We start from the raw sequence: 21,138 nt of genomic DNA on the forward strand, positions 1-21,138 counted from the left end.
TCTCTGCCCCCACAGTGCCTCAGAAGCACTGCACACCCAGCTCTGTGTGCCCATGTGGCAGTGCCAGAGGGGCTCTCTGACCCCACAGTGCCTCAGAAGCACTGCACACCCAGCTCTGTGTGCCCATATGGCAGTGCCAGAGGGGCTCTCTGACCCCACAGTGCCTCAGAAGCACTGCACACCCAGCTCTGGGGCTTTCCTGTCAGCAGGCTGGGTTGCTGCTCTTTGGCTCCCAGATGGGATGGCTGTGCCTGGCAGCAGCACACCCTGCCCTGCCCAAGGCTGAGCCCTCTGCCAGCTCAGTGTGCTCCCACACAGGGCTCCTGGCAGCCCTCACCCCTTATCTGTGTCCCAAGGGCTCTCCTGATAGCCCAGCCTTGGGAATAACCTCCCTGCCTCCTTCCCCCTGCAAGCCCTGTGGTACCTGGGTTATCTCCTGCATGGAGCTGAGGCTTTGCTGGGATGTTCAGCCTGGTGGCACTGGATCTGTTTCCCCTCCTTTGGAGCAGCTCCTCTCAGCCCTCTCTCAGGTGCTGCTGTGTGGGAATGTTTGGCCATGTGGTGCTGAAAGAATCCTGGAATGCTCTGGGTGAAAGGGACCTTAAAGCTCATCTGGTTCCACCCCCCTGCCATGGGCAGGGACACCTTTCTCAGGTCCTGCTTGTTCCAAGCCAAAATGCAGCAGAAATGCTGCTGTTCTCCTTTCCAGTGTCTTGGTTTGCTTTGTTCTGCCCCATGTCAAAGAGCCCATTATGGGGGCTTGGTGTGTCCCCACAGAGCTCCCCCTGACCTTTGCTTTTTGCCTACTCAGACAACACCCATGTTGTTGTTCCCTGCTTCAAAGAATGCTCTTCTGGAAGAGGAGATGCAATTCATGGCAATAGGTCACAGCAAAGGCCCATTAGATCATCTCACCCCTGCCCTGCCCAGCTCCATCCCCAGGGAAAGCTGTTCTGGCTGGATCAGGGCAGGGATCACCCTGAGCAAATGGCCACAGCACCAGCCCTGCTCTGGGACAGAGTCAGTGAGCCAGGGGTCTCTCTAAATTATTCAGAGAGAACAAGAATTCAATTAAAGCCTTGAGATAAATTAAACTCACACATAAAGTGAACATTTAAGTAGAAGTAAGTTAGTAAGTTTTAAAGTGAGTTCTAATGCATTTAGTAAGTAAAAGGTTTCAAATGCTACAGTAGTAGTTCAAGTTTTAGTGGAAGTTTAAAACATACTAATATCTTCAGGGGGAGGCTCCAAGCCCACAGTTACAGACAGAACTTAAATATAATAGAGCTATAGTAAAAATACTGGTTACATTTTTCAAATAAAACAAAATACATTATATGCATAGTCTTATACGTAACCTAGCATGCTAAAAAACTGAAATTCTAGTAAGTTAAGAAGTAGTAAAGGAATTTGGGCAGCAATGCTCTGCTGCCCGGGGTGGGGTGGCCCAGGAGCTGCCCGGGGGTGGGGGCTGCAGAGGGCCAGGGCAGTGTGGCACAGGGAGCCTGGTGGGGCACAGCAGCTCCCCCAGCCCTGCCCACAGCCCTGCTCTCTCTCTGTGTCCCCAGTGCTCCGTGACCTGTGGAAACGGGACCCAGCGGCGCTCCGTGAGCTGCAGCAGCAGCGGCGGGGCGGGGTGCGACCCTGCCCGCAGCCCCAGCCCCTCCCGGCCCTGCGCCCTGCCCCGCTGCCCGCAGGCCTGGGACGGCCCCGACTGGTCCGGCAGCGGCTCCTCCAGCAGGGAGGTGCTCAATGAAATCCCCTTCGTGCCCAGCAAGCCCCTTCCCAAGCTGAGCCCCCTGAGCCCCCAGCCCAGCGACCTCAACCTCATCACCCAGGAGGATTTCTCAGCCAGGAAAGGAAACGTCTTTGTGGATGATTTTTACTATGATTATAACTTCATCAACTTCCACGAGGATTTGTCCTACTACCCCTCCTCGGAGAAGGAGGAGCCCCGGCCAGGGCTGGGCGCTGGGGACACCGGGGGGGCACCCACGGAGACCCCGCTGAGCCCCGAGCAGGGAGGGGGCAGCAGCACCGAGGAGGGGAGCACTGCTGCTCCTGGCCATGGGCCACAGCCAGAGCCCGGGGGCTTGGCCACCAGAGACCCCCTGAGCGAGGGGGCAGCCTCGCCCAGAGCCAGCAGCCCTGGCTTTATGGGGGAGGAGGAGGATGCGGTGCTTGTGCCCCACCCTGAGCAGCAGGAGCCCACCCGGAGCCCCGAGAGCCACCACTCTGCAGAGCCTGCCCTCTGGGATGGGTCCCACCCAGCTGAGCCCAGCAGCAGCAGCCTGGGGCAGGGTGCCCCCACTCCCTGGGGTCCCCAGGCAGCTGCTGCAGTGCCCACGGGCTGGGGCAGTGCCCCTGTGGGTGTGCCCCACGGGCCAGGGGCTCTGGGACGTGTGAGCACAGAGGGACAGGGCTCTGTCTCTGCAGGGAGAGGCCACCAGGGCTCCGGGGAAAGGGCTCTGGCCGTCACCAGTGCCACTGATGGTGCAGCCCCACAGCCCACGGGGCAGCAGGGGGGGGCAGGACTGCCAGAGGGGGTGCTGGGCACGCAGGCAGGTGGGCAGGCCCATGGCAGGGGCAGGGCACACCTTGCCTTGCCCACCCCTCCAGGCTGGGAGGGGGCAGGGGGCGCTGGCAGCCCCCAGCCCGCCCTGAGTCCCCCTGCTGTGGGTGCTGATGGGGCTCCTGGGGGACAGGGAGGGCAGCAGCCAGGGCTCCACACCCCCACAGCCCCCACCTCGCCCCCCTGGGTGGCCACAACTGCCCCTCCAGTGTCCTTGTCCCCTGCCATGCCTGGGCCAGCCACCCAGCTCACCTCCAGTGGCCTCAGCCAGCAGCATGGCCTGGTGCCAGCCCTGCCCACAGCCCCAGATCGTGGCCCTGCTGCCCACAGAGCAGGGTTCCCCCTGGAATGGGGGACACAGGGGGTGTCCCAGCACCAGGGTCCAGCATGGACCCTGCTCAGCATCACTGCAGCGAGGGAGCCTTCAGCAGGGACAGCCCCAGGGACAGGGACACCCCCAGGGACATCACCCAGGGACCCCTCCCCATGGACACCCTTAGGGACAGGGACAGGGACATCACCCAGGGTACCCTCCCCATGGACACCCTTAGGGACAGGGACAGGGACATCACCCAGGGTACCCTCCCCATGGACACCCCCAAGGGCAGGGACACCCCCAGGGACATCACCCAGGGAACCCTCCCCATGGACACCCCCAGGGACAGGGACACCCCCAGGGACATCACCCAGGGAACCCTCCCCATGGACACCCCCAAGGGCAGGGACACCCCCAGGGACATCACCCAGGGAACCCTCCCCATGGACACCCCCAGGGACAGGGACACCCCCAGGGACATCACCCAGGAAACCCTCCCCATGGACACCCCCAGGGACACAGACAGCCCCAGGGACAGGGACACCCCCAGGAACATCTACCTCCAGTGACAGGGGGCACGAGTTGTCCCAGCCCCATCCTTTGCCCCCTCCACTCTGGGAGAAGAGGCTGCAGGAGGAGGAGGAGGAAGAGGAGGAGGAGGAGGAGGCTCTGCTTCCACCATCGGCCACTGCCAAGCCCAGCTGGGAGGTTGGGAACTGGAGTGAGGTACGTGGTGAGTGCCATGAACAGTGTGATGGGGTCAGGAGTGCGGGGTGGAGGGTCGGGGCTGTGGGATGGAGGGACAGCAGGGTCAGGGCTGTGGGAATGGGGTACAGTGGGGTCAGGGTTGTGGGATGGAGGCTCAGGGCTGTGGGGCTGTGGCATGGAGGGTCAGGGCTGTGGGATGGAGACTCAGGGCTGTGGGAATGGGGTACAGTGGGGTCAGGGTTGTGGGATGGAGGCTCAGGGCTGTGGGGCTGTGGCATGGAGGGTCAGGGCTGTGGGATGGAGACTCAGGGCTGTGGGAATGGGGTACAGTGGGGTCAGGGTTGTGGGATGGAGGCTCAGGGCCACAGCACGCTGGCTCAGGGCTCAGGGCTGTGGCTCAGGGCTCTGGGATGGTGGCTCTGTCTCAGGGCTCTGTCTCAGGGCTCTGTCTCAGGGCTCTGTGTCAGGGCTCAGGGCAGTGGAATGGAGGCTCTGGGCTCTGTCTCAGGGCTCAGGGCAGTGGAATGGAGGCTCTGGGCTCTGTCTCAGGGCTCTGTCTCAGGGCTCAGGGCAGTGGAATGGAGGCTCTGGGCTCTGTCTCAGGGCTCTGTCTCAGGGCTCAGGGCTCTGTGTCAGGGCTCAGGGCAGTGGAATGGAGGCTCTGGGCTCTGTCTCAGGGCTCTGTGTCAGGGCTCAGGGCTCTGTCTCAGGGCTCAGGGCAGTGGAATGGAGGCTCTGGGCTCTGTCTCAGGGCTCACCCCGCCATCCCCTGCAGTGCTCGGCCACCTGCGGGCTGGGTGCTGTGTGGAGGCCCGTGCGCTGCAGCGGCCATGGCTGCGCTGAGGCCGACAGGCCCGTCCCGGCCCGGAGCTGCTCCCTCCGACCCTGCTCGGCCTGGAGAGTGGGCAACTGGAGCAAGGTGAGGGGATGGGGGGCCCAAACCCGGGGGCAGGGGGTCCCCAAACCCGGGGCACGGGGGGGTCCCCAAACCCAGGGGGCATGGCAAGTCCCTCCTGCCCTTGGGGAGGGCTCTTGCCTCGTGGCTTGCACAGGTAAAGCTTTGCACTTGGCAAACCTTTGGGGTTTAAACTGCTCATCCCACAGTATTTTCATTATTTCCTTCTCTTGGGCTGGTTAAAATGTCAGGGATTTGCAGAAGCTAAGCAGAGTGGTTTGATGGAGGGCCAGGCTGGGTGGAGTGGACAGCCCAGCCTAGCGGGGCAGGGGCTCTTTGAGGATCCACCCCAAACCATCCTGAGCTTCTGTGACTTGCCAGCACAATGTTCTGGCCACTCTGCACTGCCAGGGGATGTCTGCATTGGCTTGGGTGAATTCATTTTGTTTGGTGGTGGGGAACAGCCCTCCTTGCTCTGGCTGGTGGCTGTTCATTGGGACCATCGGGACTTTAAGGCACAGACAGTTCTAGTTCCAGCTGCTTTCAGAGGGTGCCAGTGCTGCACAGACTGTGCTGCTGGAGCTCCTGCAGCCTCTCCCCATTTCGGTGCTGTGTCCCCTCCCCATGTGATGCTGTGTCCCCATTGTGTTGCTGTGTTCCTCTCCACTTTGTCACTGCATCTTCCCCATTTTGTCACTGTATCTCTCCCCACTTTGTCACTGTCTCTCCCCATTTTGTCACTGTATCTCTTCCCATTTTGTCACTGTGTCTCTCCCCATTTTGTCACTGTATCTCTTCCCATTTTGTCACTGTGTCTCTCCCCATTTTGTCACTGTATCTCTTCCCATTTTGTCACTGTGTCCCTCCCCACTTCGTCACTGTGTCTCTCCCCATTTTGTCACTGTATCTCTTCCCATTTTGTCACTGTGTCCCTCCCCACTTTGTCACTGTGTCTCTCCCCATTTTGTCACTGTGTCTCTCCCCACTTTGTCACTGTGTCTCTCCCCACTTTGTCACTGTGTCCCTCCCCACTTTGTCGCTGTGTCTCTCCCCACTTTGTCGCTGTGTCTCTCCCCACTTTGTCGCCGTGCTCTCCCCACCCTGTGCCGTGCCCTCCGCAGTGCTCCCGGAGCTGCGGCGGTGGCACCAAGGTGCGGGAGGTTCTGTGTGTGGACACGCGGGAGCAGCGGCTGCTGCGGCCGTTCCACTGCCGGGCGGGGCTGCCGCAGCCCCCGGCTCGCCTGCCCTGCGGGAGCTCGCCCTGCCTGCCCTGGTACACCTCGTCCTGGAGAGAGGTACTGCCCCGGGGACAGCCCCTGCCACGGCACGGGCTCAGGGCAGGGGGCTCAGGGGCTCAGGGCAGGGGGCTCAGGGCAGGGCTCAGGGCAGGGGCTCAGGGCAGGGCTCAGGGCAGGGGGCTCAGGGCAGGGCTCAGGGCAGGGCTCAGGGCAGGGGCTCAGGGCAGGGCTCAGGGCAGGGCTCAGGGCAGGGGCTCAGGGCAGAACTCAGGGCAGGGCAGGGCAGGGGCTCAGGGCAGGGGGCTCAGGGCAGGGCTCAGGGCAGGGGGCTCAGGGCAGGGCAGGGGGCTCAGGGCAGGGCAGGGGGCTCAGGGCAGGGGTTCAGGGCAGGGGGCTCAGGGGCTCAGGGCAGGGCAGGGGCTCAGGGGCTCAGGGCAGGGCTCAGGGCAGGGCAGGGCAGGGGGCTCAGGGGCTCAGGGCAGGGGCTCAGGGGCTCAGGGCAGGGGGCTCAGGGCAGGGCAGGGCAGGGGGCTCAGGGGCTCAGGGCAGGGGGCTCAGGGCAGGGGGCTCAAGGGGCTCAGGGCAGGGGCTCAGGGCAGGGCTCAGGGCAGGGGGCTCAGGGGCTCAGGGCAGGGGCTCAGGGCAGGGGGCTCAGGGGCTCAGGGCAGGGCTCAGGGCAGGGCAGGGGGCTCAGGGGCTCAGGGCAGCCCCCGAGGTCGCTGTGCCCGTCTCTCCCCAGTGCTCAGAGCCCTGTGGTGGGGGCGAGCAGGCGCGGCTGGTGCGGTGTCCGGAGCCCGGGCGCTGCGAGGACACAGCCAGGCCCAGCAGCAGCCGGCCCTGCAACACCCAGCCCTGTGCCAGCTGGCTGGTGGGCTCCTGGGGACAGGTGAGTGCCCCTCGGGGCAGGGGGCTCCTGGGGACAGGTGAGTGCCCCTTGGGCTGGGGGCTCTGGGGACAGGTGAGTGCCCCTCGGGCTGGTGGGCTCCTGGGGACAGGTGAGTGCCCCTCGGGGCTGGGGGGCTCTGGGGACAGGTGAGTGCCCCTCGGGCTGGTGGGCTCCTGGGGACAGGTGAGTGCCCCTCGGGCTGGTGGGCTCCTGGGGACAGGTGAGTGCCCCTTGGGCTGGGGGCTCCTGGGGACAGGTGAGTGCCCCTCGGGGCAGGGGGCTCTGGGGACAGGTGAGTGCCCCTCGGGCTGGGGGCTCCTGGGGACAGGTGAGTGCCCCTCGGGGCAGGGGGCTCTGGGGACAGGTGAGTGCCCCTTGGGCTGGGGGCTCCTGGGGACAGGTGGGTGCCCCTTGGGCTGGGGGGCTCTGGGGACAGGTGAGTGCCCCTCGGGCTGGGGGGCTCTGGGGACAGGTGGGTGCCCCTCGGGCTGGGGGCTCTGGGGACAGGTGAGTGCCCCTCGGGCTGGGGGCTCTGGGGACAGGTGGGTGCCCCTCGGGCTGGGTGCCAGCCCTGTGCCCCGGGCTCTGAGCCTGCTGCTGCTGCTGCTCCTGCAGTGCTCGGCTCCCTGCGGCGGCGGCATCCAGCGGCGCCAGGTGCAGTGCATGGACACCAGGACAGGTGTGGCCCAGGACAGCAGCCTGTGTGACCACGAGCCCTGGCCAGAGAGCACCCAGAAGTGCAACCCCCAGGAGTGTGAGAGCTCCCAGCCAGGTGGGCAGGGGCAGCAGCAGCCTGGGAAATGGGGTGGGAAATGTGGGGGGAGATGGAGCAGCTCCTACTGGGTTGTGTAAGGCTGACTTGGCTAATTGATAATTAAGTGGGAATGTTTTAACTGTCTGTAAATGTCCAGAACATCTGTCCCTCGGGGGCCAAGCAGGGTTTTGCTGGCAGGATGTGAGCTGGGATGTGCTGGTTGGGGTCAGCAGTGTCACCCAGCACAGGGACACTGAGGGACCCTGGGGGCTGTGGGGTGAAGGGACCAGCCAGAGGCAAGAGGGCATCCAGGAAAGGAAGGCAGAATGCCCAGTGATGGAGCTCTCAGGAAGCTCTTCAGTGGTAAAGTCCCAGAACACAAGACCTGGGAAACAAGCTGGGCCCAGCATCAGAAAATGGAATCAAGGAGCAGTTCTCCAGCACCTTCAGGTGTGTCTGAGCAGGTTCTCCAGGTAGCCAGCCCCATTTCAACCTCTTTGTCACAGTGCTTGGCCACACCAGGGAACTCACTTGGCTTCTTCTCCCTCCTCCACTCACAGAGATACATCCCAAGCACAGGCAGTTCCCTGGCAGACAGAAATCTGGGGACTGCAAGGGTTAACAGCACTTGCAGAAAAGCAGTATAATGAGGGATTAGATGTCACTGATACCAGCGTCTCAGTCACCTATCAGCTTTATCTTTTCCATGTATCTGTGCAGAAGAAAAGCTCTTTTCTGCCCAGAAAGCATTGTTGGAGCTCCAGGAGGTTTGCTGGACAAAGGGAGGGCTGAGAGATGGGGCAGGGGGGCAGCAGTGGCAGGTTCCTGGGGTGGAGGATCCACATCCATGGCTGCTGTCACACATCTGGGGTCCCCTCTGCAGCCTCATCCAGCCCTGCAGCTGCTTTTATTTATCCCATGCCCAAAGTGTTCCTCCTAACACCTATTCCAGAGCAGGCAGGCTTTGGGATTTGGGCACTGCCACTAATGGCCACTGGTTTCATATGAAGTTTTTGGCCATTAATCTGCTCCTTTCTGGCCACTGTTTTGATGTGTTTTTAGCCATTAATCTGCTCCTTTCTGGAGCCTTGCAGGGCCATGGGGCACTGCAGCATTTAGGAAATGATGAGTCAGCCCTGCTCAAGACACGCTTTGTGGTTCTTGTTGTTTTGGTCAGGGGAAAATTTCCGTGCCAGGCTTGGTGATGAGAGCAGTGGAGCCAAGGCTGGACCAGAATAACCACTGAGATGAGTAGGAAGCACACAAATAAATGGCAAAATCCTGGATCAAAAATGACATCAATGCTCTGGCTGCAGCCCAGGGCAGGAAACGCCTCTTGGAAATACAAATGTTTCCAGCCAGAGCATGAAGGGGAACAAAACTTTCACATGGCAGGAAATCCCAGATGTGTAAGTGCACAGGCAAAGGCTCCAGAAAGACATAAATGTAACTCCAGCCTTTTCCTGTGCTCTGAGGGAGCTTTACTGCACAAGATGGATTCAGGCTGCAGCAATCCATGTTTTTGTGAGCTTTTCTCCCTCCTCTGGCATGAACAGAACCAGGGCTGGGTCTGTCAGTGGTCATGTCCTCACTGCACACAGAAGTGCCAGCAACCCCAGTAGGGCTTAAATGTTAAAAACCATTATCAGATGGATTTTGAGCAGAGATGGAACAGATGAAGCAAAAACAAACATCTCACAGCAATCAGCTCCTCAATTAAAGGAGGATTAATTAGAAGCAGAGTCCTGGGCTGTTGCCAGGTTATGAATTAATTGAAGATTCCACAAAGTTATTTTTGAGTGTGGCTGTTGCCTTGCAGCTGCAGCCAGCTGTGAGTGTGTCCTTGGATGGCTCCTGGGAGTCCAGAGCCATGGGCACCCCAGTGATGCTCCAGAGGCTGGGGACATTTCTCTGGCAGTTGTTTATGGTGTCTTGGAAAGGAAATTGTGAGCCCCAGGTCTGCATGAGTGCCTGGAGGAAGCTGCAGCAGTTTCAGATAGACTGAGATCAGCAAAGTCCCCATTTGCCAGCTCGTTATCCAGGGCTGGCTGCTCTTCCAGTTGCCACAAGATTAATTGGCAATTAAACGTGCTGCTCCTGCTTGCTCTGGGCAAGGAAATGAAACTGCTCATGCTTCTGCAAGTCAGAGTTCACCCACAAGGGATCCATGTGGGAAATAATTGCAGCAAATCCCAATTTTCTCCATCATTTGAGCGTGTAAGTCCCTGTCCAAGTGGTGAGGCCGGGAGGTGCTGCTGAGTGAGGCATGGAGAGCAATTAATTAACTGCTAATTAACAACAGGAGTCAGTGGGAAAGGGATGCTCCAGAAAGGACTCCCTGTTTTGATAAAATACAGGGGAAAGGTGTTGCCTGCAGCAGGGCTGGCACCTAAAAACTGGGGATTTGTGGGATTCTCCCACTTTTCCCAGCTGTGGTTGTGTCAGTGCCAGTCCTGATGCATCCCATTATCCCATCCCATCCCATTATCCCATCCCATCCCATTATCCCATCCCATTATCCCATCCCATTATCCCATCCCATCCCATTATCCCATCCTATCCCATCCCATCCCATCCCATCCCATCCCATCCCATCCCATCCCATCCCATCCCATCCCATCCCATCCCATCATCCCATCCCATCCCATTATCCCATCCCATTATCCCATCCCATTATCCCATCCCATCCCATCCCATCCCATTATCCCATCCCATTATCCCATCCCATCCCATTATCCCATCCCATTATCCCATCCCATTATCCCATCCCATTATCCCATCCCATTATCCCATCCCAGAGCAGGACCCTGGTATAATTCCCCATTAAATTCAGCCCTGGCTCTGAGAGCATCCCCAGGCCAGAGGTCACCAGCCTAATTCCCTGGATTTGCCAGCTCAGCTCCCAGCTCAACCTTGCCTTGTTTTCACAAAACCTGTTCCAGGAAGTTTATTTTTCCCAGGAATAAAAATAAAAGCTGGCAGAAGCTTAAATGAAATTTAAAGCAACTTCCACATCAACCTAAAAAAACAGCCCCCAAAAAGTGGGGGTTTTCAGTCTCTAAAGTGCTGACTTAGCCTGGATTTTTAAAGCCCTGCTTTAAGCATTTTTTTAGCCTAAAATTTGGCACAGACTTACAGGACGTGTGTCCAAATGAAGTGTGAGGATTTTATAAAAAATTGTTAATAGGAAGAAATAGCAGGAAAAGAATGAAATGAAAATTGGGTGGGTTCTGTAGGCCCCTCTCTGAAGAGCTGACAAATGAAGTGCTTGTTCCAGCTTCCCTTCTCAGGACCAAATTCCAGGGAGGAATCCCAGGCTCAGCCAAGCTGTTCAGACCTGAGCCTGACCCTGCACTCATCCAGCCTGGGACTGCAGCAGGATCTGGGGAAGGGATGGGAGCTGCAGCCCCCGAGCCCTGACTTCACTGGGCTCAGGGAGCTTTGGGAAAATGCTCCCAGCCTGGGGTGGGATTGTGGGGGTGTCCTGTGCAGGGCCAGGAGGATCCCTGTGGGTCCCTCCAGTTGGGATATTTATGATCCATGAGCTCATTTGGCTTTGGAGCCCTGGGGTGTCCTGTAGGGTCAGCAGAGCTCCAGCCAAGGGTGGTGGCTCCTCTCCCCCATCCCCAAGTTTTGCACAGAAATCCCATCCCCTGTGGGAGGGAAGGTGTTCAGGGTGGGCTCCTTGCTGCCTGGGCACGGTGCAGGGACAGGAATTTCCTGATGGACCCTGGGAAGGGCTAAGCCATCCCTCCAAGCCTGGACAGCTGCCTCCCAGCCTGAGCCCTCTCAGCTCTTTCCAAGGAAGGCAGGAGGCAGCTTGGTTGGGATCCATAAATAACTTTCTAGGAAGCTGTGAGTGCTGAAAATTCTGAGGGGCTGGGCAGAATGGAGCAGAGCATCCCCCAGCAGTGCCCAGGACATTGGCACCCACCCCTGGGCAGCCAGGCTGATCCCCTGTCCTGGGACACTCCAGGAGAGAACCTGGGTTCCTGTGCTCCAGTGTCCCAGTGCTGCAGGCCCTGGGCTGCCTTGGGGTGCTCCCAGGGAATGTTACCCTGACAAACAAGAATTTCCCTTTTCCCAAAGCCTCTGGTGCTCTGGGATGTGCTGTACAGAGATTTCTCTGCTCACCCAGCAGGGAAAGAAAATCCACTGCTGGGGCTGGAGGGAGCCCCCAGCCTGGAGCTGTGATGGGACCCCCTCAGCCCCACCCTGTCAGCTCTGCTGGGTCCAGCAGTGCAGTGATAAATTGCTTTTTGGGGACACAGGGATGCTGCAGCTGGGCAGGCAGGGAGGAAATTGCTCAGCTGAAATAGAAAATAATTTTTAGAGCAGTGGAGTGACCTCCTCACTGCTGGGCTGGGGGAGGGGGCTGTGACTGAAATCCCAAACTGGGGGAAAAGTCTCTGCTCTGCATCTGCTGCATCCTCTGCTTGGGCTCCCCCCGTGGGAATGGGGCAGTGGCTGCTGCCTCAGCCCTGCCTTTGTTCAGAGGGGACAGGGACAGGGCAGTGGTCACTGAGAGCTCCCCTGGCTCAGCCACAGCCCTTCCCCTGCAGAGAACAGTCCTGAGAAAAACCACTTGGCTTTCCTGCCCCATTCCCTGCTCTGCATGGGCCTGAGGAGGGTGCCCAGGGAGCAGCAGTGGGGCTTGGCCACAGGGTGCACCAGCTCTGCCCTGTTCCAGAGAAAGGCTGTCCTTTAATTCCTTGTACAAAATTGGGATCGTCAGTTTTAAGCTTAGGCTCATTTGTGAGTTGATGTGATTTAAGCCAGTCTCACACCACTGGGTGAGAAGCTGCAGGCTCAGGGAGCCCTGCCTTGCTCTGAGATAGAGGAGGAGGAAATCAAAAATTCAACCAAAGCAGCTCTGTATTCAGATTAACCCTGTGTGTGGTGATGGTCTGTGCTGCTGGGCTCAGCCTGGTGCTGCCCAGGGCAGAGCCAGGGCTGCTCCCTGAACAAAGCCTGTCCTTGGGGCAGCACCAGAGCTGATGGAGGGCTGCAGGACACCTGCAGGAAGCCAGGCAGGTGATGCAGCTTTTAAAAATAACCAGAACAATTCAAAGGAGAAGGAGTTCTGGCTTTTCCAGTGCTCTGCTGGCACTGGGGGGTCGGGACTGGCAGGGGGGTTTGTGCTGGGATGGGAAATCCTGGCATTCCCCGGGCCCTTCAGCGATCACCCCACGGCACGTTTCCAGCTCGGGCACTGACCCCCCGCTCCTGCCTCCCCCCAGGTGTCCCCTGCGAGCGTGACCGCCTGAGCTCCGCCTTCTGCCGGACGCTGCGGCTGCTGGGCCGGTGCCAGCTGGGCACGGTGCGGGGACAGTGCTGCCGCAGCTGCGGCCCCCGCGCCCGTCCCGCGGCTGACAGCGCTGTCCTGTCCCCCGACCCCCCGCGCCCCTCCCGCGGCTGACAGCGCTGTCCTGTCCCCCGACCCCCCGCGCCCGTCCCGCGGCTGACAGCGCTGTCCTGTCCCCCGGCCCCCCGCGCCCGTCCCGCGGCTGACAGCGCTGTCCTGTCCCCCGGCCCCCGCGCCCCTCCCGCGGGTGACAGCGCTGTCCTGTCCCCCGACCCCCCGCGCCCGTCCCGCGGCTGACAGCGCTGTCCCCACGGCCCCCCGCGCCCGTCCCGCGGGTGACAGCGCTGTCCTGTCCCCCGACCCCCCGCGCCCCTCCCGCGGGTGACAGCGCTGTCCCCACGGCCCCCCGCGCCCGTCCCGTGGGTGACAGCGCTGTCCCCAAGGTCACCCGCGCCCCTCCGGCAGGTGACAGCGCTGTCCTGTCCCCGTGCCCCTCCCGCGGGTGACAGCGCTGTCCCCACGGCCCCCCGCGCCCGTCCCGTGGGTGACAGCGCTGTCCCCAAGGTCACCCGCGCCCCTCCGGCAGGTGACAGCGCTGTCCTGTCCCCGCGTCCCTCCCGCAGGTGACAGCGCTGTCCTGTCCCCGCGCCCGTCCCGCGGCTGACAGCGCTGTCCCCTGACCCCCCGCGCCCGTCCCGCGGGTGACAGCGCTGTCCCCTGACCCCCCGTGCCCGTCCCGCGGCTGACAGCGCTGTCCTGTCCCCCGACCCCCCGCGCCCGTCCCGCGGCTGACAGCGCTGTCCCCACGGCCCCCCGTGCCCGTCCCGCGGCTGACAGCGCTGTCCTGTCCCCCGACCCCCCGCGCCCGTCCCGCGGCTGACAGCGCTGTCCCCAAGACCCCCCGTACCCGTCCCGCGTGTGACAGCGCTGTCCCCCGACCCCCCGCGCCCGTCCCGCGGCTGACAGCGCTGTCCCCCGACCCCCCGCGCCCGTCCCGCAGGCGACAGCGCTGTCCCCCGACCCCCCGCGCCCGTCCCGCAGGCGACAGCGCTGTCCCCAAGGCCAGCTCCCCCTGCCCGCCGGGGCTGTGCCGGGCACAGCTCGGCGGTCTCGGTGCTCAGACCATCCCCGGGGCTGGGGGTGGCTCACTGCAGGGCTGCCGGGGTCACGGTGCCCCGGGAACCCAAGGGGAACCCAAGGGGAACCCAAGGGGAGCTGAGAGCAGCAGTAATTCGGGGAGACCTCTCAGAAATGCTTATGGTGCTATCACTTGACATTTGCAGCCTCTCCAAGGTGTTGGCTGGCCAGCACAAACCTTGATTTTTATTATTATTTTTGTATCTCTGAGGTGAGCATCCAGCATTCCACCGACCCTTTGGGGTAGGGATTTTTATTATTATAATTTTTTTCCTTTAAGGGACTTGAAGCTGGCAACCCATTCCCGTTAATTTTCATTAAAATGTTTACGCACTGAAGCTGAACAGATTGGATTTAAGAAGTGGAGGAATAAAGTTTCAGCTTCAGCTGGGGCTGTGCAGGGCTGTGTGCCCGTGTCCCCACTGCTGGCTTTCTCTGCCAAAGCCACTGTGTCCCCCTGGGGCAGAGGGCACCCCCAGGGAGCTCTGGAGCCCAGCAGCACTTTCCCTTGCAAGCCTTAGGGCAGAGGGGGGAGCTGCCCTGGCAGTGGGGGGCACATCCCCTCCCTGGTGCTCAGTCCCTGCATTTCTCTATGTGTAGCACTGTAATGCTTGGTTAAGGTGGTTTTTTCTGTGCCCTTACAGGCTGAACCCTTTTTTTCTCTGCTTATCTAGATTCTCCTGTGTTAAGGTTAGCTGATTTTTAACTAGAATATCAATTTACTCTGCCTGCTCCCAGAGCAGGGTGGGAGCAAACCCCTCCCTGTCTTGGGGAGGTTTTGCTGGCAGGTTGGTCTCTGGAGGAGGGCAGGAGCATTTTGGTAGGAATTCCTTTCCCTATTACTCCTCAGGCTGTGGAGAATGCCCAAAACCTGGGGGACCTTGAAGGGCAGCCCTCCCTGCACTGGAGCCATCCAGGCTGCAGAGCTCCAGGTGCTTCTCCCTGGGCTGTCCAAAGGGGGAAATTCCTGTGTGTGATTTGTATGTAAAACAAGCCATGACTTCACCAGTTGTGCTTTACTCCAATCCAAGGTTTTTTATGGTCTGAGAGCCCGTGTCCAGTCCTGTTTCCTTGTCCCCAGCACCATCTGTCCCACAGCCTGTCACCCTCCCAGGAGTGCAAAGGGACAAGCCTTGTGCTGGGCTCTGATGGCCACAGCACAGAGTGTGTTAAATTAAACAGTTACTGAAGGAAACAGGTGGGTTTCACATTTTCTCTTCCCTAGGGGAGCTCTGGAGGGTTTGAGTTAGTTGGAGCTGGTTCAAGCACTGGCAGCAGGAAGGAATGATCAGTTTACACCTGAAAATCATTCACAGCCACTGTTTGCAACTGGGGTTTGTTGATTAAAACAGGAGCTGGGCTGGGGGGTAAATCAGTTCTGCAAATGAGTTTATTTGTGGCACAGGATTTGGGGAGCCCCTCCTGCAGTGCCTTTCCACCTGCAGGGTCCCACCTGTGGCTGCCTGAGGCCATGGGGTAATCCCTGCTGTGGGACACCAGGCCAGTTTTAACCACACAACGAGCCAGGCCTGCCACCAGCACAGAAACTGCAGCATCAGTGACAATAAAACACATCTGGCTCAAATACCTGCAAGAGTTTCTTTCAGTGAGTGACTCTGGAGTGAGGCTCTTCACGAGGGGGAATGGATTCCCACTGACAGGAGGCAGGGGAGGATGGGATACAGAAATGCCTTTTTTCTTCCTCTGGAGATGCTTTTATTGTCCCAACACAAGCAGGATGTTGTTCAGACAGAGCTGCTGCGGTGGGGCGAGAGGAGGAAAGGGCTCATGGATCAAAAGATGTTTGAAATAGGATCAGGGGATGGTTTGGGTGGGACTGGATGGGCTTTAAGGTCCTTCCCACCCAAACATTCCCTGAGTCCATGATCTCCTGGAGGACTCTGACAGAGCCCTTTGGCTTTGGACCAGGAGTGAGACCTTTGTGCCTCCCTTGCTCACCTCCAGACATTTCCATGCTGGAGACAGGAAGGAAGAGGAGTTTGTCAGCTGGGGAGCAGCAGCTGCTGCTGGAGGAATTGTTTGTGTCTCAGATCCTCAGAGGCTTCCGCAGCTCTCAGGGCAGAGCACCTGTGGGTCACAGCTCCCAGACCCCACCCAGGGCCCCTCTGAGCCCAGATGGTCTCAGCTGGAGGGTTTTAGTTCCTAAAGAGCCACGGGGGTCATCAGTCCTTCATCAGCTGCATGGACTAGGGAGGGACGTGCTCCCAACCTGGGCAGGTGAGGAGGCACCAGCTCAGCTCCCACCTGTCCTTCCCAATAATGATAAGAAATGGGTTTGTTTCTCTTTGTGCTGCACAGAAAGGCTTCACAGGCACAGCAAAGCCAGGACAGCAAGGGAAGGATTTGAAAAATGTCACTGGTTTATCTTTTTGTTTGGGTTTTATTCCGGTAGGGAACAGCCTTCACCCATCTGGGGTGCTGCACCCGGGCACTGCCCGCAGCTCATCCCGGGGCAGTAAAGCACAAAAACGGGAGGGAGGGAGGGAGGGAGAGGGGCTGCCCCGCTGCTCAGCTGCGCCCAAGGCACGCTGTGTTTGCTCACCCGGAGCAACCACTTGGTGGGGAAAGGCAACAAGGCTTGGGGAGGGCAGCGCTGCCGAGAGCCGCAGCCCCGGGCCCTGACCGCCCGAGGGGGGCTCAGCCGCCCCTAAACATTCGGAAATGCCCACCTGCTGCAAATAGCCGTGTCTGCGGACACGCTGCGGTGAGTAACGCTCACAGCCAGCAAAGGCTGTGCGAACAGCGGCCGGGAACAGCCCCCTCCCCTTCCTCCTCCTTGCGAGGACCCTCAGCCTGGAAACTCGGCATGGAAACGGGATTCAGACCTGGAACGGCAGCTGGAAACCCGGAGGAGGGATGGACCCGGGACGGCCCCGGAGCCCGTGGAGTTCCCAGGAGGAGCCCGGGGTGGCCCCAGGCTGGTCCCGGGCTGGTCCCGGGCTGGTCCCGGGATGGTCCCAGGTGGTCCCGGGTGGTCCGGGGCTCCTCCCGGCACAGGGTGCCACCCGTGGCTTGCTGCTGCCCTCTGCAGTTGTCCCTCCCTGCTGTAAATGCAAAGGATTCATCATGAGAAGGAACAATTTTCGGACTTGTCGATCCAGGTGAGGGCCGCTGTTTCCCGGGTTTGCAGGAACATCCTGCGTTCCTGCAGCACCTCAAATCCTGCCCGATGGGATCCCCCTGCAGTGTCCCCCCTGCTCCCCTGTCACCCCCGTGTCCCCAAAGCTCTGCCCACCGAGACGGACATGGATCCCAAGCCCAGTTTAAACGGAATCTCAGGGAAGTGCAGCAGCTCCTGGGCAGTCACCTCCCAGTGTCCCAGCAATGATCCACTGCCCGAGGATTTGGGACCATTCCTGGGTTTGGGATCTGCCCCATTTTCCTGAACTGTTGCTCCAGACCAGCAATGTTTTACCCTCTGTGCCCCAGCACAGGGCTCAGGACCCCAGAACTGAAACAAGGAATCCCCTTAGGGTCACCAGAGCGCCCCATTCCCTGCCCCATTCCCTGCCCCATTCCCTGCCCCATTCCTGCCCCGTTCCCTGCCCCGTTCCTGCCCCGTTCCCTGCCCCGTTCCTGCCCCATTCCCTGCCCCATTCCCTGCCCCATTCCCGCCCCATTCCCGCCCCGTTCCCGCCCCATTCCCGCCCCATTCCCGCCCCATTCCCTGCCCCATTCCTGCCCCGTTCCCTGCCCCGTTCCCGCCCCATTCCCTGCCCCGTTCCCGCCCCATTCCCTGCCCCGTTCCTGCCCCATTCCCTGCCCCGTTCCTGCCCCGTTCCTGCCCCATTCCCTGCCCCATTCCCTGCACACCCAGCCCCATTCCCTGCCCCATTCCCTGCCCCGTTCCTGCCCCGTTCCTGCCCCGTTCCTGCCCCGTTCCCTGCCCCATTCCCTGCCCCGTTCCTGCCCCGTTCCTGCCCCGTTCCTGCCCCATTCCCTGCCCCGTTCCTGCCCCGTTCCCTGCCCCATTCCTGCCCTCCCCGTGTGTGTCAGTGCAGTTCTGCTGGTGCCACCGAGCTGTGCAGGCACAGAGAGCCCCCAGGGGCCAGCCCAGGAGAGGAGCTGCTATCTCACAGCCCCAGGATCCTCAGAACCCCCTTGCTGGCAGAGATATCTGCATCCTGAAGAGAAAATACCAACCCCCTGCTGGAGGGCAAAAACAAAAAAGGCAAATTCCAGGAAAGAAGGCAACAGATAATGGCAGCTCAGGCTCCCTGGAGCTGAGGTCCATCCCTGCCTGGACCCCTTCCAGCAGGGTGGGATGCAGGATGTGTCCCCTCTGAGGCACATTTGTCCATGGGGGTGCAAAGGAGTCTGAAATTTAATTGAGGATGGTTATAAAGTAAAGCCTCCAGAATCAGAGATGTCAAACCTTAACAGGGAAAACAGCACAAGTATTTAGCAGGAATTGGGTCCCAGTAAAAATCTCCTTGTTCCAGTCCAGTCCTTCAGGTCCAGATTCTTTTTCTGAATTAATTTCAGCTTTAATATTTATCAACACCAAAGAAGCTGAATGAAATTAATTTCTCTAATAGAAATCTAAACTTAATCCTTAAGAACAAACCAAAGCAAGTTCAGGACCCAGAAAGCAGCATTTCAGTACAAGAATCTGTTTTATTTTTACAGTGCAGTGACTGAAACAACATAGAAATGCAACTTGCAAAACTGAATTTATATCACAATGTCTCTCAGAAGGCAATGCAGATGTGCTGCTCTGAGTCACAAAATATTCCTCTGGACACCAAAAATTACAAAATCCCAGCACTATACACCGGACCCTTTAGAGACTGATTCCTCATAATTTACATCCATCTTATAAACAATTTCTCTTTAAAAACACCCACATGGAAGATAAAAAAAGAAGTCAAGTATGAAACTGAAGGCCTTGATGAGTGCTGTTCTCCCAGGTCAGCAGGGCTCTAGTCGGGCTCAGTCACACACTGCTCCACGATCTCCCGCAGGTTGGGGTTCTCCATGGCTGCTGCCACCCTCTCCTTGTCATTGATCTGCTTGTTGACTGCAAAACAGCCCAGGACAGGGCTCAGGGCCCCCAGGGACCCCCAGGCTGTGGGGGGCCAGGAGGAAAGGACTGGGGAGGAGGGGGAATGGGGAATGAGGCAGAGGCAAGCTCAGGCACAGCAAAACAAGCACCAGAAATGAACTCTGCTCCTTTCCAGCTCAGGGAAAGGATGTGAGTTCAGTGGCGTGGCCCACACGAGGGTGAAGTGCAGGATTCATTAGCAGCCAGCTTCAGTCTGCAGCTGTTTTACCAAAACAGGTTTTGGCAGACACTGAGGGCTCGAGCCCAGGGCACTGCCTGGGGCAGAACATCCATGTCCTGCAAGTTTTACTGCCAAAGGTGCCTGAGAAATGCCCACTCCTGGTGTCAGGATTGCAGCACCAAGCACTGGGACAGCCCCTCCTTTTGTTCCAAACACACTACCTGCCACAACTGAGGGGGGCTTGTCATAAAACCAAACCAGCAGCAAGCAGCTGGTCACAGAGCCTTGGGGACACCTCAATGCCACCTGGTTTTCAAGTTTTCACAGAGATTAATTTCTGGGAGGGCAGGGGAGGAGAGGGCAGAGCACAAAGGGGCTGAAGCAGCAGCATGCACAGGCTCTACTCACTGTCCTCCTCCGTGGAATGTGTGCCCTCAGAAATGTAGATTTCCAGCTGCAGGAGAGATCAAAGTTAGGAACAGAGGAACTCATCCCCTGCTGGGTGTCACCCACCCCAGGGCCTGTCACCCCTGCTGCCAAGGGCTCCCTTTGCAGTGCTCAGTGTGGGGCTACAAAACCACAACAGCCACCCAAAAACCACCTGCAGAAATCCTCAGGTGATTCATGTGCTCTTTCCATTGAGTCCCTGAAGGTCTGTGAGTCACTGTGTCTCATTTTGGGAGGCTGCCATTCATTCATGGAATTTAAAACAGGCTTCAAAGCAGGGACTTTACCTTGTGTCTAAAAGGCAAACATCTCTGAAGTTTTATTCTTAAACAAAGGCCTGTGAAAACAGAACAAAGAAGAGATTTTCCTGTTCAGTCCAAGGTCTGAGGTGCCTTTTCAGAGAATCCACGTTTAACAGTCAGTGTAACTGACAGTTCCTTTTGTACCAGCCACAGAGGGAAAGGGGACAAGCAGAAAGCTGTAATTTTTTTAATTTAAGAGCTGACAAACTGTCAATTAATAACATTAATGAAATAACTTGGAGAATACAAAGGAGGATTTCTGTACCACTTCCCAGCAGTTCTGAGGGTTCTCTTTGAAGAGATTCCCCAATGCCACAAACAGATGGGGTCCCCATTTCTCTGGATCTGGGTTTTTGCTCAGTTTGGTTTGGTTTTTGGTTGGGTTGCATCGGTGGTTGTGTTCTCAGGATGCAATTCCTGCTCAAACCAAGAGCCAGGCAGGAGTGACCCTGCACTGGCACTGAGGGCACCCCGAGAAGGCCAAACGAACCTTGTGCTCTTTGTCTGTGAACAATTAAAGGACTCTCACCGATCAGAGTGGCCAAGGAGCAATGAGGTACTGTCGGTGTGAACCTGATGATGACCAGATATTCATCCTCCCCTATCTCCTGCACTTCCACACAGTTCTCCGTCACCACTTCCAGTTCTTCCAGGGTGTTGGGCTTCTCCGGGTCCCGGATAGTCCGGATGATGTCTGAGGCACGGCACGAGGAGCAGCGATAAGGAATCTCGGCGGGATTTCATAAAAAGCATTTCCACGCGCAGCGCTGCGGATGGTTGGAAGCCCCAAGAGGCGAACGCGGCCCCTTCTCCCCGCCCCAGCCCCCCAGACCCGCCGGGGCTCACCGTAGACCTCGATGGCCCTGTCGTGCTCCATGGCGCGGCTCGGGGGCGCATGGCGGGCGCTACTGCCGGGGCTGCGCCACACCCGGCCCAGCGCCTGCCACAGCAGCGCCAGCACCAGCGCCATGGCCGCGCTCCGCCATCGGCCCCGCGCACGGCGCTTCCGCGTGCGGCGGGGCGGGGACAGGGCGGGGCGGGACAGAGCGGCCAATGGCGGGGAGGGGCGGGGAGAGTGCGGCCAATGGCGGAGAGGGGCGGGGACAGAGCGGCCAATGGTGAAGATGGGTGGGACAGAGAGCGGCCAATGGCGGGGAGGGACGGGACAGAGCGGCCAATGGTGAAGATGGGTGGGACAGAGAGCGGCCAATGGCCGCGGGGCGGGGAGAGAGCGGGCAATGGGAGGGGAGATACGGGAACCACGCCCGGGTGTGGGGGTGTGACGTCACCGCCGCCTTGTGCTTGCGCCTAGCTGCGTTTGGAGGGGGGGAC

At 59.3% G+C, this 21,138-nt stretch overlaps 2 protein-coding genes across 2 annotated transcripts in view; one reads left to right on the forward strand and one right to left on the reverse strand.

The window, feature by feature from the left end:
• ADAMTS7 (ADAM metallopeptidase with thrombospondin type 1 motif 7) overlaps positions 1-12,788 on the forward strand; it is a gene marked incomplete at its 3' end in the record, with an annotated part of 36,522 nt that extends 23,734 nt beyond the window's left edge. Inside the window, exons 19-25 of the mRNA XM_079318061.1 lie at positions 1,569-2,301; positions 2,389-3,614; positions 4,372-4,515; positions 5,613-5,786; positions 6,469-6,615; positions 7,231-7,387; positions 12,610-12,788. Of these exons, the coding sequence (XP_079174187.1) occupies positions 1,569-2,301; positions 2,389-3,614; positions 4,372-4,515; positions 5,613-5,786; positions 6,469-6,615; positions 7,231-7,387; positions 12,610-12,788 (2,760 nt within the window). The remainder of the gene's footprint in view (positions 1-1,568; positions 2,302-2,388; positions 3,615-4,371; positions 4,516-5,612; positions 5,787-6,468; positions 6,616-7,230; positions 7,388-12,609) is intronic.
• Positions 12,789-18,429: 5,641 nt separating this feature from the next.
• CIAO2A (cytosolic iron-sulfur assembly component 2A) lies at positions 18,430-20,820 on the reverse strand. Its single transcript, XM_079317757.1, has 5 exons — positions 20,653-20,820; positions 20,336-20,500; positions 19,792-19,841; positions 19,466-19,511; positions 18,430-18,852 (listed from the first exon to the last, which is right to left on the reverse strand). Exons 1-5 carry the CDS (start codon positions 20,774-20,776, stop codon positions 18,755-18,757), a joined length of 483 nt encoding a protein of 160 aa, XP_079173883.1. The 5' UTR covers positions 20,777-20,820; the 3' UTR covers positions 18,430-18,754.
• Positions 20,821-21,138: the final 318 nt, after the last annotated feature.

This window comes from Erithacus rubecula (genome assembly GCF_903797595.1).
Source record: "Erithacus rubecula genome assembly, chromosome: 14".
In the NCBI taxonomy this organism is placed as follows: Eukaryota; Metazoa; Chordata; class Aves; order Passeriformes; family Muscicapidae; genus Erithacus; species Erithacus rubecula.